Source organism: Rana temporaria, chromosome 3 (assembly GCF_905171775.1).
Source record: "Rana temporaria chromosome 3, aRanTem1.1, whole genome shotgun sequence".
In the NCBI taxonomy this organism is placed as follows: domain Eukaryota; kingdom Metazoa; phylum Chordata; class Amphibia; order Anura; family Ranidae; genus Rana; species Rana temporaria.
The window spans coordinates 55,344,564-55,361,653 of NC_053491.1; the positions used below are offsets into that span (position 1 = coordinate 55,344,564).

General features: G+C 46.8%; 1 protein-coding gene across 1 annotated transcript in view; it reads left to right on the forward strand.

The window, feature by feature from the left end:
• Window positions 1–343: 343 nt before the first annotated feature.
• Window positions 344–17,090, forward strand: part of TRPM7 (transient receptor potential cation channel subfamily M member 7) — a 190,026-nt gene continuing 173,279 nt past the window's right edge. The window contains exon 1 of the mRNA XM_040342596.1: window positions 344–586. Within this exon, the coding sequence (XP_040198530.1) occupies window positions 584–586 (3 nt within the window). The 5' untranslated portion in view covers window positions 344–583. The remainder of the gene's footprint in view (window positions 587–17,090) is intronic.

The following is a 17,090-nucleotide window of genomic DNA, read 5'->3' on the forward strand; positions in this document are numbered from 1 at the left end:
GTTTATATTTGTTTATAATCTCTAACCAGCGGGACCCTCTAATTGGCGCTCTATAAATCAATTCTATGTAATAATATATCTGCATGTAGCCATCTCACAGTGTAGGCAGAAGAGAACAATGGGAAGGTTTTATCCTTCTATAGAATGTAAATGGGTGAGGGGTGACCCTGGAGCAGATAGAGAGCTGTCAGTACAGGGCAGGGTGGGGGCAGAAAGCTGTCCCGGTAGATAAGGACGCCCACACAGTGATCTCCACAGGCCCCGCCCCATTCTCTCCGCATTCCACCGCTCTCGCCCCTCCCACTCCCCCCATCTTCCGAGTTGCCTCGCTGCACGCCGCGCGCTCCTTGGACGGCTGACGTCAGGCGGGCACGTGACAGGTCCCCGAGCGCTGGCAGTCCTCCTCCGTCAGTCCGGAGTGGTGGCTCCATTATGAAAGACTTATCCTCCGCTGGGTCCGGAGCAGAGACAGCTGCTGGGCGCACTCTTCAGCCGGCCAAGGGAACCTTCCCCTCACGACACATCCCCGATAGATGGCTGAAAGCCCCGGAGGAGAGCTGCCTGTGTCTGCGCGGTGACGAGAATGGTGAGGGGAGGCGCAGGCCCCGGGGGTGACCCCGGCCCTTCAACCGGGAGGGGGCGGGGCCAGACTGGTGACATACACTGATTGGGGGGGGGGGGGGGGATCCCCAGGGAGGGGGTGACAGCCTTGTGTCTACACATCTGGACTGTGTGCATGGCAGTGTTTGCCTTCCCTTCACCTCCTTCCCTTCCCTTCACCTCCTTCCCTTCCCTTCACCTCCTTCCCTTCACCTCACCTCCTTCCCTTCACCTCACCTCCTTCCCTTCACCTCACCTCCTTCCCTTCACCTCACCTCACCTCCTTCCCTTCACCTCACCTCCTTTTCTTCACCTCGCCTCCTTCCCTTCACCTCGCCTCCTTCCCTTCACCTCACCTCCTTCCCTTCACCTCACCTCCTTCCCTTCACCTCACCTCCTTCCCTTCACCTCACCTCCTTCCCTTCACCTCTTCCCTTCACCTCACCTCCTTCCCTTCACCTCTTCCCTTCACCTCACCTCCTTCCCCTCTCCCCTTCACCTCTCCTCCTTCCCCTCTCCCCTTCACCTCTCCTCCTTACCCTTCCCTTCACCTCACCTCCTTCCCTTCACCTCACCTCCTTCCCTTCACCTCACCTCCTTCCCTTCACCTCTCCTCCTTCCCTTCACCTCTCCTCCTTCCCTTCACCTCTCCTCCTTCCCTTCACCTCACCTCCTTCCCTTCACCTCACCTCCTTCCCTTCACCTCACCTCCTTCCCTTCACCTCACCTCCTTCCCTTCACCTCACCTCCTTCCCTTCACCTCACCTCCTTCCCTTCACCTCTTCCCTTCACCTCACCTCCTTCCCTTCACCTCTTCCCTTCACCTCACCTCCTTCCCCTCTCCCCTTCACCTCTCCTCCTTCCCCTCTCCCCTTCACCTCTCCTCCTTACCCTTCCCTTCACCTCACCTCCTTCCCTTCACCTCACCTCCTTCCCTTCACCTCACCTCCTTCCCTTCACCTCTCCTCCTTCCCTTCACCTCTCCTCCTTCCCTTCACCTCTCCTCCTTCCCTTCACCTCACCTCCTTCCCTTCACCTCACCTCCTTCCCTTCACCTCACCTCCTTCCCTTCACCTCACCTCCTTCCCTTCACCTCACCTCCTTCCCTTCACCTCACCTCCTTCCCTTCACCTCACCTCCTTCCCTTCACCTCACCTCCTTCCCTTCACCTCACCTCCTTCCCTTCACCTCACCTCCTTCCCTTCACCTCTCCTTCCCTTCACCTCTCCTTCCCTTCACCTCTCCTTCCCTTCACCTCTCCTTCCCTTCACCTCTCCTTCCCTTCACCTCTCCTTCCCTTCACCTCTCCTTCCCTTCACCTCTCCTTCCCTTCACCTCTTCCCTTCACCTCTTCCCTTCACCTCACCTCCTTCCCTTCACCTCACCTCCTTCCCTTCACCTCACCTCCTTCCCTTCACCTCTCCTCTTCTCCTTCCCTTCACATCTCCTCTTCTCCTCTCCTTCACCTCTCCTCTTCTCCTCTCCTTCACCTCTTCTCCTTCTCCTTCCCTTCACCTCACCTCTCTCCTTCCCTTCACCTCACCTCTCTCCTTCCCTTCACCTCACCTCTCTCCTTCCCTTCACCTCACCTCTCTCCTTCTTCCCTTCACCTCTCCTCTTTCCTTCCCTTCACCTCTCCTCTTTCCTTCCCTTCACCTCTCCTCTTTCCTTCCCTTCACCTCTCCTCTTTCCTTCCCTTCACCTCTCCTCTTTCCTTCCCTTCACCTCTCCTCTTCTCCTTCCCTTCACCTCTCCTCTTTCCTTCCCTTCACCTCTCCTCTTTCCTTCCCTTCACCTCTCCTCTTTCCTTCCCTTCACCTCTCCTCTTCTCCTTCCCTTCCCATCTCCTCTTCTCCTTCCCTTCCCATCTCCTCTCCTCTCCTCTCCTTCCCATCTCCTCTCCTTCCCATCTCCTCTCCTCTCCTTCCCTTCCCATCTCCTCTCCTCTCCTCTCCTTCCCTTCCCATCTCCTCTCCTTTCCTTTCCTTTCCTTCCCATCACTTCACCTCACCTCTCTCCTTCCCTTCCCTTCCCTTCCCTTCACATCTCCTCTCCTTCCCTTCACCTCACCTCTCTCCTTCCCTTCACCTCACCTCTCTCCTTCTTCCCTTCACCTCTCCTCTTTCCTTCCCTTCACCTCTCCTCTTTCCTTCCCTTCACCTCTCCTCTTTCCTTCCCTTCACCTCTCCTCTTTCCTTCCCTTCACCTCTCCTCTTTCCTTCCCTTCACCTCTCCTCTTCTCCTTCCCTTCACCTCTCCTCTTTCCTTCCCTTCACCTCTCCTCTTTCCTTCCCTTCACCTCTCCTCTTTCCTTCCCTTCACCTCTCCTCTTCTCCTTCCCTTCCCATCTCCTCTTCTCCTTCCCTTCCCATCTCCTCTCCTCTCCTCTCCTTCCCATCTCCTCTCCTTCCCATCTCCTCTCCTCTCCTTCCCTTCCCATCTCCTCTCCTCTCCTCTCCTTCCCTTCCCATCTCCTCTCCTTTCCTTTCCTTTCCTTCCCATCACTTCACCTCACCTCTCTCCTTCCCTTCCCTTCCCTTCCCTTCACATCTCCTCTCCTTCCCTTCACCTCTCTTCTCCTTCCCTTCACCTCTCTTCTCCTTCCCTTCACCTCTCTTCTCCTTCCCTTCACCTCTCTTCTCCTTCCCTTCACCTCTCTTCTCCTTCCCTTCACCTCTCTTCTCCTTCCCTTCACCTCTCTTCTCCTTCCCTTCACCTCACCTCACCTCTCCTCTTCTCCTTCCCTTCACCTCTCCTCTTCTCCTTCCCTTCACCTCTCCTCTTCTCCTTCCCTTCACCTCTCCTCTTCTCCTTCCCTTCACCTCTCCTCTTCTCCTTCCCTTCACCTCTCCTCTTCTCCTTCCCTTCACCTCTCCTCTTCTCCTTCCCTTCACCTCTCCTCTTCTCCTTCCCTTCACCTATCCTCTTCTTCCCTTCCCATCACCTATCCTCTTCTTCCCTTCCCATCACCTCTCCTCTCTTCTCCTTCCCCTCTCTTCTCTCCTCTCTTCTCCTTCCCCTCTCTTCTCTCCTCTCTTCTCCTTCCCCTCTCTTCTCTCCTCTCTTCTCCTTCCCCTCTCTTCTCTCCTCTCTTCTCCTTCCCCTCTCTTCTCTCCTCTCTTCTCCTTCCTTCCCCTCTCCTCTCCTCTCTTCTCCTTCCTTCCCCTCTCCTCTCCTCTCTTCTCCTTCCTTCCCCTCTCCTCTCCTCTCTTCTCCTTCCTTCCCCTCTCCTCTCCTCTCTTCTCCTTCCTTCCCCTCTCCTCTCCTCTCTTCTCCTTCCTTCCCCTCTCCTCTCTTCTCCTTCCTTCCCCTCTCCTCTCCTCTCTTCTCCTTCCTTCCCTTCACCTCTCTTCTCCTTCCTTCCCTTCACCTCTCTTCTCCTTCCTTCCCTTCACCTCTCTTCTCCTTCCTTTCCTCCTTTTCTTTTCCCTTCCTTCCACCACCTCTCCCATCTCGTATGTAGAAGTGGGGTGGGGGGCCCCTGTGTAATTGTGCCCCAGGCAGACTATAGCAGAGAGCTCGCAGTATTGGGGGGTTGGAGGTGTGTGCAGAGTGTACATGTGTGTCTTCCTCTGTGATAAAGTTCAGTGTCATCTCTACGTCAGCCGTCTATGGAGGAAACTTTCTTAGTGAAGGAGCCGCTGTTCTCCACTTCCTCTCTGTAACGGATGTCACTAGTAGAGGGGTCTGTGACATCGGTTAGTGCCGTTCTGTAAGGGCCCTTTCACACGTACAGACAAACGGTCCGTTTTTTACAAGTCTGTTTATCTCATGTAGGGGGGCTTCAGGTGTGAAATTAAGTTCACCTACACGTGTGCCTCATCCCAGCCTTAGTTTTTCCATTGATAATTAAATTAATACTTTTAAAGGATGCCCTGATAAAATAAAGACTAATGAACACTGCGCTAAGGTTCGATATTCTAGATATTGGCTAAGGTTGTTTTATGACGTTGTTTGGAGTATATACTTAATTTGTGTATGTTATATTGGCCTTTCTTAGACAGGGTTCCTCCAGAGGTTGCTTGGGGTTCCAATGAGCAATGTCAGACTTTGTGATAAGTATCACTGACAACAATAATGTATCTGCAAGTGAGGAAGGGCGAGTACATTATTTTCAGTCCTAACAGCAATTTAAGGGGAATGCTTCCCTCTGTGCGCCAATATAAATGTCAAGCCAAAAGAATAACCTGCACTCAAGAAGACTGCACCGGCTACATTGGATCACAATGCTTCAGCCACTCTACTATTGACAAAGCTTTGCAGCCCCCAGGGCACTAATATAAGGGGCACCAATGTGTAAGGGTCATTCGTATCGCTGTCCACCAATGTAAAGGACATCCTTCTCAATGACAACCAATATAAGGGGTGTTCTTCATACTGGCAACCGGTATAAGGGGCGTTCTTCATACTGGCAACCGGTATAAGGGGCTTTCTTCATACTGGCAACCGGTATAAGGGGCGTTCTTCATACTGGCAACCGGTATAAGGGGCGTTCTTCATACTGGCAACCGGTATAAGGGGCGTTCTTCATACTGGCAACCGGTATAAGGGGCCTTGTTCATACTGGCAACCGGTATAAGGGGCCTTCTTCATACTGGCAACCGGTATAAGGGGCCTTCTTCATACTGGCAACCGGTATAAGGGGGCCTTCTTCATACTGGCAACCGGTATAAGGGGGCCTTCTTCATACTGGCAACCGGTATAAGGGGGCCTTCTTCATACTGGCAACCGGTATAAGGGGGCCTTCTTCATACTGGCAACCGGTATAAGGGGGCCTTCTTCATACTGGCAACCGGTATAAGGGGGCCTTCTTCATACTGGCAACCGGTATAAGGGGGCCTTCTTCATACTGGCAACCGGTATAAGGGGGCCTTCTTCATACTGGCAACCGGTATAAGGGGGCCTTCTTCATACTGGCAACCGGTATCTAAAGGGAGTTCTTTGTACTGACAGCCGGTATATAAAGGGAGTTCTTCAAGAGGAAGTAAAACCCTGATGGGTTTTACTTCCGTCTTTTGCCAGCATAATGTGCTGGTATTCATCGCATACCAGCACATTATGTCACACTTGCCTTCAAACTAAGCCCGCCCCATCCCCAGGCCCGCTGCAGGCCGCGTCCTTGTTTGCTCCTCTTCCTTCCTGGGCCGCAGACCCCGACTCTGCAACTGGCGGGAGACGCGTGACGTCACTCATGCGCACAGGAGCCGCAAGTCACAGCACTCGCTTGTGAAGAAACATCACGAAGGGCAAAACACAGTAAATATCTCCTAAACTGCGCACGTTTAGGAATATTTACAGTACCTATAGGTAAGCCTAGAATAAGGCTTACCTATAGGTAGAACTTCCACAGACAGGTTTACAACCTCTTTAACCACTTGCCGACTGCCTCACATAGATATATGCAGAATGGCACGGGCAGGCAAAGCAACGTGTGTGTGTGTGTATATATATATATATAATAAATGTTGCTTCAAACCTGCCCTCTAGTGGGCACGTGCGCGCTGCGGTCTCTGTGAATGTGCCCATGGGACCTGCGTACTCTGTCCACCTGTGTCCTGCGATCGGGTCACGGAACGGCAGAACGGGGGATGCTTTTATAAACAAGGCATCTCCCTGTTCTGCTTGGTGACATGTCACTGATCGCTGCTTCCTCTCATCGGAAGCAGCGAACAGTGACGTGTCACGGCAGGCCCCACCCCCTAACAGAATCACTCCCTAGGACACACTTAACCCCTTCACGCCCCCCCTAGTGGCTAACCCTTCACTGCCAGTCACATTTATACAGTAATCAGTGCATTTTTATAGCACTAATCGCGGTATACATGTGAATGGTCCCAAAATAGTGTCAAATGTGTCCACCATAATGTTGCAGTCACTAAAAAAAAAATCGCAGATCGCCGCCATAACAATTGAAAAAAAAAAAGAAAAAAAATGCCATAAAACTACCCCCTATTTTGTGTGAGTGAGTGAGAAACTTGTATAGCGCTACAAATGCAAACTAAATCGCCTCAAGGCACTGTAGCCAATATGATCGTCGAACCAATCATTTTAATTTTTTTGCGATTTTACCAAAAATATATAGAAGAATACATATCGGCCTAAACTGAGGAAAAATTTCCTTTTTTTTTGTATATAATATATATTATAGCAAAAAGTACAAAATATATATATATATATATATATATATATATATATATATATATATATATATATATATATATATATATATATATATATATATATATATATTTTTTATAAATTGTCGCCCTATTTTTGTTTATAGCGCAAAAAATAAAACTGCAGAGGTGTTTAAATACCACCAAAGGAAAGCTCTATTTGTGGGGGAAAAAAAGGACGTCAACCATGTTTGGGAGCCACGTCGCACGACAGCGCAATTGTCAGTTAAAGCAACGCAGTGCCAAATCGCAAAAAGTGCTCTGGTCTTTGGCCAGCCAAATGATCCGGGGCTGAAGTGGTTAATGATGACAACCAATGTAACAGGCGTCCTTCCCTGTGACCGCCTGTGTAAGAAGCATGTCTCTCTGCAACCAATATAATGGGGCATTCTTTATACTGAACACCAGTGATCACCTTTCATAGACCAGCAATTTAGGGGGGCACATTTCCACCGATGTGAGGGAATACTGCAATTTTCATTGTTTTTTCTTGACGTTATTTTTATCATTCCTATTTTAATAATGAAAATCTTTTTTCGTATTGAGCAGCCCTTGACATTTTATCCATATTATTCTTATTAAAAAGAAAAAAAATATTAGTCTTCCTGCCTGATGTTTACCTCCTGAAGGACTTAAAACTGTGATCATCCATGGCCTTTAGGGCGACCTTTACTGAGAGAAATATGTAGGATGTCATTACTAACTTCCCCTGAAATTGCTAGTTTGCTGTCATACTGAACTGTAGGCTTCAAAATCGGAGTCACTGACCTGGAATAGGCATGCAGCTATTGAATTTGAGACATCTGATCTGCATAAGGGCTTTTTTACATGGGCCTTCCAGTTTTTTAGGCAGACCTGAACGGGCGCTCCGTGCTCCTCTATGGAGCCGCAGATGTCAACGGTGACATGCCCACTGACATCTGACCCGCTCCGATCCGCCAAAGTGTGACGGAGGAAAAACCTACTTTTCCATCTGTCTGGCAGATCGGGTGAACACGGACAGACAGTCCGTGTTCATCCGATTTCCCCCCATAGGGGAGAGCGGACAAAAGACAGGGCGGTCCCTGCACAGTGTGCGGGGACCGCCCTGTCATCCGCTGGTGAGTTGTCACATTCTGCTGCCTATTGTAGAATGCTGCGGAAGTCACGTGGCGGCCAACTGCGCATGCGCAATGCGCTCCAAACGCAAGTGTGATGCGTTCCAATGGATTCACGACAGTACACACCAGTGAAACCTCGTGGGCATCCAGGCTCTTTCCTTAACATCCCCGTGGATTGGAGGATGTTGAAAAAAGAGCCAGGAGGCCGAGCGAGCGAAGCGAGGACGTGAGGATTGGCCACTTTCCTCTAATTCCACGTCGCCCTGAATGCCGTGTTCGCTGGTGTGTACTGTCGTAAATCTATTGGAACGCATCTCACTTGCGTTTGGAACGCATTGCGCATGCGCAGTTGGCCGCCACGTGACTTCCGCAGCATTCTACAATAGGCAGCAGAATGTGACAATACACCGGCTCAGCGGGGATCAAGTAAGCGATCTCCGCTGAGCAAGCGGAGGTTCACGGGGCGGATCATTACTGATCTGCCCCGTGTGAAAGGGGCCTAACTGTTCCCAGAGAAGTGAAGTCCTATCTTTCTTTTTTTTTGTCTTTCTGTCGCTCTGGGTACATAATGCATATGGTTCTGGCTTTCCTGGGTCCTGTGGCTGCTGATAGCATAGTTGACAGTACAACCCACCCACCCCACACACACACACACACACACACACACACACACACACACACACTGCTGTTTGCCATTGCTATTTTCAAGGAGATTAATATTTAATTCATTTTTTTTATAATAACACTTGTCCTGGCACCAGGGGGTTGCACCGTCAATAGGCATGCAGGGTAGAGAGCTAAGTTGTTTCCTCTCAGTGATACAGTAAGGACCTGGCTCTTCTCATTATATCTGCAGTTTTAAGGTCCATGGCATCCTTCCTATATAGGCTCCTGTGCACATAGATCATAGAATGTAAAAGGCTCAGTTGGATCTGCCCCATTTAGTGCTAGGATGCAGGCCGGGCGCCCAGCACAGCATCATGGATTCCTATGGTTCTCCTGCATCCTAGTGGCAAATGTTACTGGGTAGAACAGTAGAGCAGGTGCAAGCCTGGCCTGTGCTGGAATAAAGCACTTGAAAAAAGCTTGGTTACTGGCAGGAGCTTCTGATAAGCGTGCTCATTGATCAAGGAACAGCAGCAACTGAGGTCAACCATGGTAATGCCCACAAATTGGGCTTTTGGTATGGGGAAGAGCTCACAGACTGGGATGTGATAATTAAAGACACCTTTGGGCTCCTGGCAGAGGCCATTGGTGCATCTGCGTATGCACAAAGACAGGAAAGGTTTTGGACTTCCCTGTTGCCAGGCTTGCATGTGTAGCAAACCCCACAGGTACGAACATGACTGGGGAAACCGCACATGTGCCAAAGGGCTCTCTTGGGACCCAAGCCCTGCACCACATCTGCACAGGTAGAACGTCAGAAGAAGCACACAATTGAAGGAAAAAAACAAACCACTATCATAATTATAGTGTCAATTTAACCCGGACAAACTACTGAATAATATAAAGGGAAAAAATATGTGCGCTACCCAAAAACAAAAATAAGTGTAACAAAGAATGAATCCTGAACAGGAGTGAAGCAGCTACACAGGAATGTGACAAAACTCAGACAAATGTGGATGGTAATGTAGCTCTACGTGTGAGCCAAAAAGCAATGGCTGTATAAACCTAATGGGGTGTGACCATATATTGTGACACAAAGGATGTAATGGCAAAAATTGCACCACGACAAAATGTGAAATTAAAATCAATAAAGTGAACAATATAAACAACAATGTAATGTAGTGTCCATAAACAATAAAACGAAGATGTCATGAGATGGTGAGGAACTTTCCAACAGAAATCTTCAAATATGAGGTGGAATACATATGCGCTTACCGCAACTGTTGGACCCAAATGTCGTACGACAGTCGATCAATTGAGCTTGGAATGTCCCACAGAGATGTCACCGGAAGTCCAGAAGGAAATGGAGTCTACCTCCTAGGTAGTCAGATGTCGTCAACCCAGGAAAGGGCAGGAAGACCAGATGTTCATCGGCCACTGACTACTCCAATACTGAAGATCCTAGTAAACCTTGGGTATGGCAATCATAAAAGATCCTCAAAGCATCCAAACACGATCTGGTTCAGGTAAGTGAGAACCCTGGCATGGGTACTGGAGAAGGCTCAAAAAAACCCTATCTTCCACAAATTCATGTAAAGAGAAGAACAAAACAGGGGGCTCCAATGGTGTAGGTCATAAAGAGGTTTTAATGGAAAAAAACAATATACATAATAAAATAAAATATAATATATTATAAAAAAAGGTGATCACAATTCATAAGTATTAAAAGCAATATGGGGAGCCCCTTCTGGGCCATGCATTTTGCTCCCCATATTGCTTTTAATACTTATGAATTGTGATCACCTTTTTTTATAATATATTTTATTATGTATATTGTTTTTCATTAAAATCTCTTTGACCTACACCATTGGAGCCCCCATTTTTTTCTTCTCTTTACATGAATTTGTGGAAGATGAGGTTTTTTTGAGCCTTCTCCAGTTGGTTTCCAGTACCCATGCCAGGGTTCTCACTTACCTGAACCAGATTGTGTTTGGATGCTTTGAGGATCTTTTATGATTGCCATACCCAAGGTTTACTAGGCTCTTCAGTATTGGAATAGTCGGTGGCCGATGAACATCTGGTCTTCCTGCCCTTTCCTGAGTTGACGACATCTGACTACCTAGAAGGTAGACTCCATTTTCTTTCTGGACTTTCAGTGACATCTCTGTAGGACATTCCAAGATCGATCGATCCACTGTCGTATGACATTTGGGTCCAACAGTTGCGGTAAGCGCATATGTATTCCACCTCATATTTGAAGATTTCTGTTGGGAAGTTCCTCGCCATCTCATGACATCTTCGTTTTATTGTTTATGGACACTACATTACATGGTTGTTTATATTGTTCACTTTATTGATTTTAATTTCACATTTTGTCGTGGTGCAATTTTTGCCATTACATCCTTTGTGTCACAATATATGGTCACACCCCATTAGGTGTATACAGCTATTACTGAATAATATGTATGCTTTTTATGTACAGTAAAGGTAGATATAGACGTGTGTCTAAATTCACAGCTCCTCTAAGGCCGCTTTTCAGAAGCGATTGTAAGGTGGTGAGGAGGCGATGTTACATTGTGTGCATGTGTGGTGCTTCCCTGTTTACTTGAATGGGTCACGCTTGGCAAGCTTGCTGCCCGCCTTGTGCAATATATTTAGTCGTTTTGCTGAGGATATGAAGTGAAGCATCGCGATTGCAGCATGTAAATAACCCCCGTCTGTTGCCATTTGCAGCTTGGGCTGGGCGGGGGTCATGTTAAAAACGTGGCTTTAACCATGTATTTTTTTTAGACTGCACGTCTAAACTTGGCCCAACGCTATTTTTAACCACTTCAAGACCGTCCGCAGTACATTGCTAGCTGCCATAACCCTGTGTGTGTTTTTTTTTTTCTTTTTGTACTGAGGGCAATTCTAGGACTAATAAACGTTGGTCTCGGCATCCAAGGGATCATTTTTATAGGCAGCGGGAAAGGTGAGCCCCCCACACCGACAATCCCTCTGTTTCTCATCCCTGCAAAGTAGTAGATTTAGTAAAAATCAACAAACTATACACAAGTTAGGCACACATTTAACCCCTTGAGCGTCCTAGATGTCAACCTCCCTTCCAGCCAGTGTCCTTAGTACAGTGACAGTGTATTCTATAAAAAAATTCCAGTGTGTGTGTGTGTGTGTGTATGTGTGTGTATATATATATATATGTATATATATATATATATATATATATATATATATATATATATATATATATATTGTAATAGTGAGAGTCCCTGTCATTTTGGAAAGGGAGCAAAAATGCATGTCAGCAGAACAGCATAGCAAAACCCGGAGAAAGCTGCCAAAACTGTTTTCTATGTTTCAAAGCTAAGGGCTCTTTCACACGGAGCGGACCGTTTCCGGGTCCGCTCCGTGTGTCCGCCAAAGCGGAAGAGCGGAAGCGGAAGTCCGCCGAACGGAAGAAAAATAGGGTTTCTTCCGTTCGGAAAAGCGGATCCCGACTGACGCGGACGCTAGCGAATGCTCCATCCGCTAACGGACGCGTTCCCATAGGGATTCATTACAAGTCCGTTAACGGACTTGTAATGAACGGACGAACGGTCCGCTGGTGTGAAAGGACCCTAAGTTTGAATGGGGCTGTGTAGTTTGGGGATCCTGCAGAGACTTGGATGGGATCTCCAACCCTGTGTCCAGGTCTTATGAATAGCCAGCAGGTTGCGTTCCCAGGTGCACACAGCCCATATAATGAGGGACTGGTGAGAGCAGAGAGTGGAGGAAGGTGGAGTGTGTGCAGCTGGTTCAAAACACTGTGGGGTAGATCCACAAAGAAAGTACGCCGGCGTATCTATTGATACGCCGGCGTAATTTCAAAATTCCCACGTCGTATCTTTGTTTTGAATCTTAAAAACAAGATACGACGGCATCTGGGTTAGATCCGACAGGCGTACGCTTTCGGATCTTAGATGCAATTTTTCGACGTCCGCTAGGTGGCGTACCCGTCGTAATCCGCGTCGAGTATGCAAATTAGCTATTTCCGACGATCCACGAGCGGACGTCGCATTTTTTTACGTAGTTTCCGTTCGGCTTTTTCCGGCGTATAGTTAAAGCTGCTAAGTATGGCTGTCGTTCCCGCGTATAATTTTGAAAATGTTACGTAGTTTGCGTAAGTCGTCAGTAAATGGGGCTGGACGCCATTTACGTACACGGCGAAAACAATGACGTCCTTGCGACGTCATTTGGGGCATGCGCAGTTCATTTGGCGCGGGGACACGCTTCATTTAAATGAAACACGCCGGGCGCGGCGTATGTATGTGGATCTGCCCCTGTGTGTGGAAAGCTGTCTGCCCTGGAAGACTACATCCCTGGTGTGGGGGAACTTTGTGCCTGACGGACTGAGAGGCTGGTAGACGTGAGGTGGCTAGCGAGTCCAAGGGGGGCTGAAGGAAGTCCTGAAGTCTGGGAGACAGTGGACTGGAGAACCCTGTTGAGGCCAGGAGTGGGCCAGGTTTAGCAGGTACTGCAAGGAAAAGTAAGCCTAGGAGCCAGGAGGCTTGGTATTTTTTGGTTACGGGAACTTTATTGGAGAAGAACCTCTGCGTGGGAAATCCTATGTGTAAACTTTTATTTTGTTTCCTTTCAATAAAAATGGGCTGCCATGCCCTCAAACCAGACAACTGACTGCTGTGGACTTGCTGAAAAACGCATTTACCACTTGAGTTAAACACCCCCATATTACAATATATATATATATATATATATATTTCTATCCAATAGTTTGTAGACGCTATAACTTTCATGCAAACCAATCAATATACGCTTATTTTTATTTATTTGTTGTATCAGACATGTAGCAGAATATTGGCCACAATTCATGAAAGAATTAGATTTTTATTTTTTTTTTCCGTTTATATGACTAAAAATAAAAAGCCCAGTGGTGATCAAATACCACCAAAAAAACCCCCAAGATCGGTATCAAAATATGCTCTACTGTTAAAACAAGTGCAATTTCAACTTGCCGTCATACATTTTCCGGAAACATAAAACTTATTTCCATTTCATATGTATCCATATTATGTAGTATACCTGTAAAATGTATGTTACCAAGTTGAAATTGCACTTGTTTTATAATAAAAGTTGAATTTTAACAGTAGAGCTAATTTTGGTACAATGTTTTTTACAATTCAAGTCCTATAGCTGGAAGAAACCTTAAAGTGATTGTAAAGCTTTGTGTTTTTTTTTTTGGTTAAAATAACAAACATGTCATACTTGCCTCCTCTGTGCAAGGGTTTGGCCCCAATCCTCCTTTTTTAGGGTCCCCCCTCTTCTCGAGTGACCCCACGGAAAGCCGCATTCCATGGGGACACTCGTGCAGGCGCGCTCCTGAGTCCTGCTGCTGCGTCCATTGACGCAGACAGCAGGACTCGGCCCCCCAGCTCCCATGTCACTTTGATAGCAGCAGGAACCAATGGCTCCTGCTGATATCAATCCATCCAATGAGGACCCCAGACAGCAGCTGAATCTGCTGTGTTCGTCCCCATCACTGGCATGCTCAGGTATGAAAGGGGGGGGGTCTGTGGGGCAGCTGCAGAACAAAAGGTTTTTCAACTTCGTGCAGAAAGGTGAAAAATGTGAGGGTTCACAACCCCTTTAATTGCAACTTGGATGTGGTTTGCATATTCTGTGGGCCAAAATTGTGCTGGAATCGCATCAAACTAGTACAGGAACCTTTTTTTTAAATCACCCCATGCTAAATCGCATTGATGTTGTGAACGGATGCGATTGAAGATAATTTGATTTCCATTGTGGTTCGACTCAAGTCACATCTGTAATCGCAATAGTGTAAATGGAGCCTTCGCGCTCAAATAGTAATGTTTATTTCAGTCTTTCTCCTGATTTTATTTTAAATAGGCAATATTTGTGATTTTATTTGTGTTTTCTACTAATATATATATACAAATTCTGTGCACTAAGTTAATAATTTATAATTCCTAGAGAGAAGACTGCATTATATTACTAGTGCCTGTATGCTTAATTGTAAGTTTGCTGCAAATTTGTTTGACTGCAATTGCGACAAGAAATTGTGACCTGGTGCCCGCGCCGGCCGGTAATTGAGGCCGTGGCTTTGCCTCAATTACCGGCTGCCGCGATCGCGCGCCGGGGGCGCACGGAGGCACAGCATCCTGTGTCTCCGTGCGCCCCCACACCTCCCCCGCCACACGATCGCGGCGGCCAGCAAAGGGCCGGTAATTGAGGCCGCGGCCTTGTGAAGTCCCAAGCTCTTCCTTCTGTGAGCTGGCACCATCTGGTGGTGGCCGTTGGCATTACAAGTTAAACAGCTGTTCTAATGTGTAATTTTTCACTATTTTCACTGCCATCTCCTTCCGTCTAATTAGAACCCCCAAACATTATATATATTTTTTATTCTAACAGCCTAGAGAATAAAATGGTGATCATTGCAATACTTTCTGTCACGTCGTATTTGCGCAGTGGTCTTACAAGCGCACTTTTTTTTAGGAAAAAATACACTTTTTTTTTTATTAAAAATAATAAGACAACAGTAAAGTTATCCCAATTTTTTTTTTTTTATTGTGAAAGATAATGTTACGCCGAGTAAATTGATACCCAACATGTCACGCTTCAAAATTGCGTCCGCTCGTGGAATGGAGACAAACTTTTACCCTTTAAAATTTCCATAGGCAACGTTTAAAAACAATCTCCAGGTTGCATGTTTTGAGTTACAGAGGAGGTCTAGGGCTAGAATTATTGCTCTCACTCTAACGATCGCGGCGATACCTCACATGTGTGGTTTGAATACCGTTTACATATACGGGCGCTACTCGGGTATGTGTTTGCTTCTGCGCGCAAGCTCGTCGGGACGGGGTGCGTTTTCTGGCTCCTAACTTTTTTAGCTGGCTCCTAGATTCCAAGCAAATTTGTCAAACCCTGATTATATATAATGTGTGTATGTATGTGTGTTTGGGGGTTCTAAGTAATTTTCTAGCAAAAAAAAATATTTTAACTTGAAACCAAAAAATGTCAGTAAAAGGTTTGGTGTTTAAGTGGTTAAACTTTCCTCATTTACACAGAAGTGTATTCCTTTCATGTAAGAACAAATTGTTACAATGTTTAGACTTATGCTGGCCATACGCGGAAATACACGAATTTGGAAAGAACTTTCTTTCGAAAATCTTATCTAAGAATTTTCGTTCGTATTTCGTGCCATTTTCAGCAACAGCTGATTTTTGGGCGGCCATCTAACTTTAATAATTCAACACGTTGGATATTTTTTGAAAAAACAAAGATTTTCTTATCCGTGATGGAGAAATGTAATCAAAAAAGAAATGCGCATGTGCAAAAAAAGAAAGTTCCCGGAAAGAAAGAAGATTCCCAGACATGAAAATTCTTTTCTGTAGGAACATGAGGTGAAATTGAAGGTTTGGTCGGTTGAATTTCGATATCAATGGTGGCACCATCGGATCACAAAACGCACAAATTATCTGATTTTCAAAGGTACGTTTTTTCGAATTTCGACCCGTGCATGGCCAGCATTATAGTTCCACTGCTAAAGAATGTTGTGATACTTGGCAGACTGCCCGGATTTTTTCTTCCTTTCTTTTGATGGCTGTCGGCTTCAACAGAGCAGAGAAAATTCTCTGCATAGAAAGATCGGGAAATACTTTGTCAAGATCGCAATGGGGAAAAAATCACTAACGATTCTTGACGATTAATCGTGCAGCTCTAATGCAGATTAGTGTCATTGAAAGCGATTGTAACTGCCATATGTTATTGACAACAAGGATGTGTGTGTGCACCTTGCAGACCAGCCAGGTTGTGGTGGCAAGCTTACCCCTAGTTGTGTGTTTGGTTGTCGACAGTGGGAAAGGTGAAAACGTGCAAGCATGTCAGCTGACAGGATAATTTGGGGAATCTCGGAAGCACGTAGGGATCAACTAGCTGCTTCCGTAATGATAGTATGCAAGATTTGTATCTGCCTGTGTGTCCAGCCAGCTAGATTTTGGATTAGTGTCCCTCTAGTGGTGGCTGACGGTACTGCAGGTTTTGATAAGCAATCAACCATGGCCAGGAAGCTTTTACAATACAACAGTAAACTAATAAGTTCCACGTTTTTTTTTCTTAAAGGGGTGGTTCCCCCTAAAACAAATTTCTAACAATACATTCGGAAGACTGCTTACACTGCGGGTAGGCTGGCTTTTTTTTTTTTTTCGTACATACCTCGATCATATCGCATATCGCCGTTTCATCCCTCGGCTTCCAGATATGAGTCTTGCTGGACCTAGTTGATTGACGTTCCTCCGACCGGCGCATACTGCGCGTCGCGACTTTCCGACAGAAGCCGAACCTCATTGCGCAGGCGCCGTATAGAGTCGGCTCTATACGGCGCCTGCGCAGCGACGTTCGGTTTCCTTCGGAAAGTCGTGACGTCAAGTATGCGTCGGTCGGAGGAACGTCAATCGACTAGGAACGCCCACCGCCACAAGACTCATACCTGGAAGTCGAGGGATGAAACGGCGATATCGTGGTATGTACGAAAAAAAAAAAGCCAGCCTACCCGCAGTGTAAGCAGTCTTCCGAATGTATTGTTAGAAATGTGTTT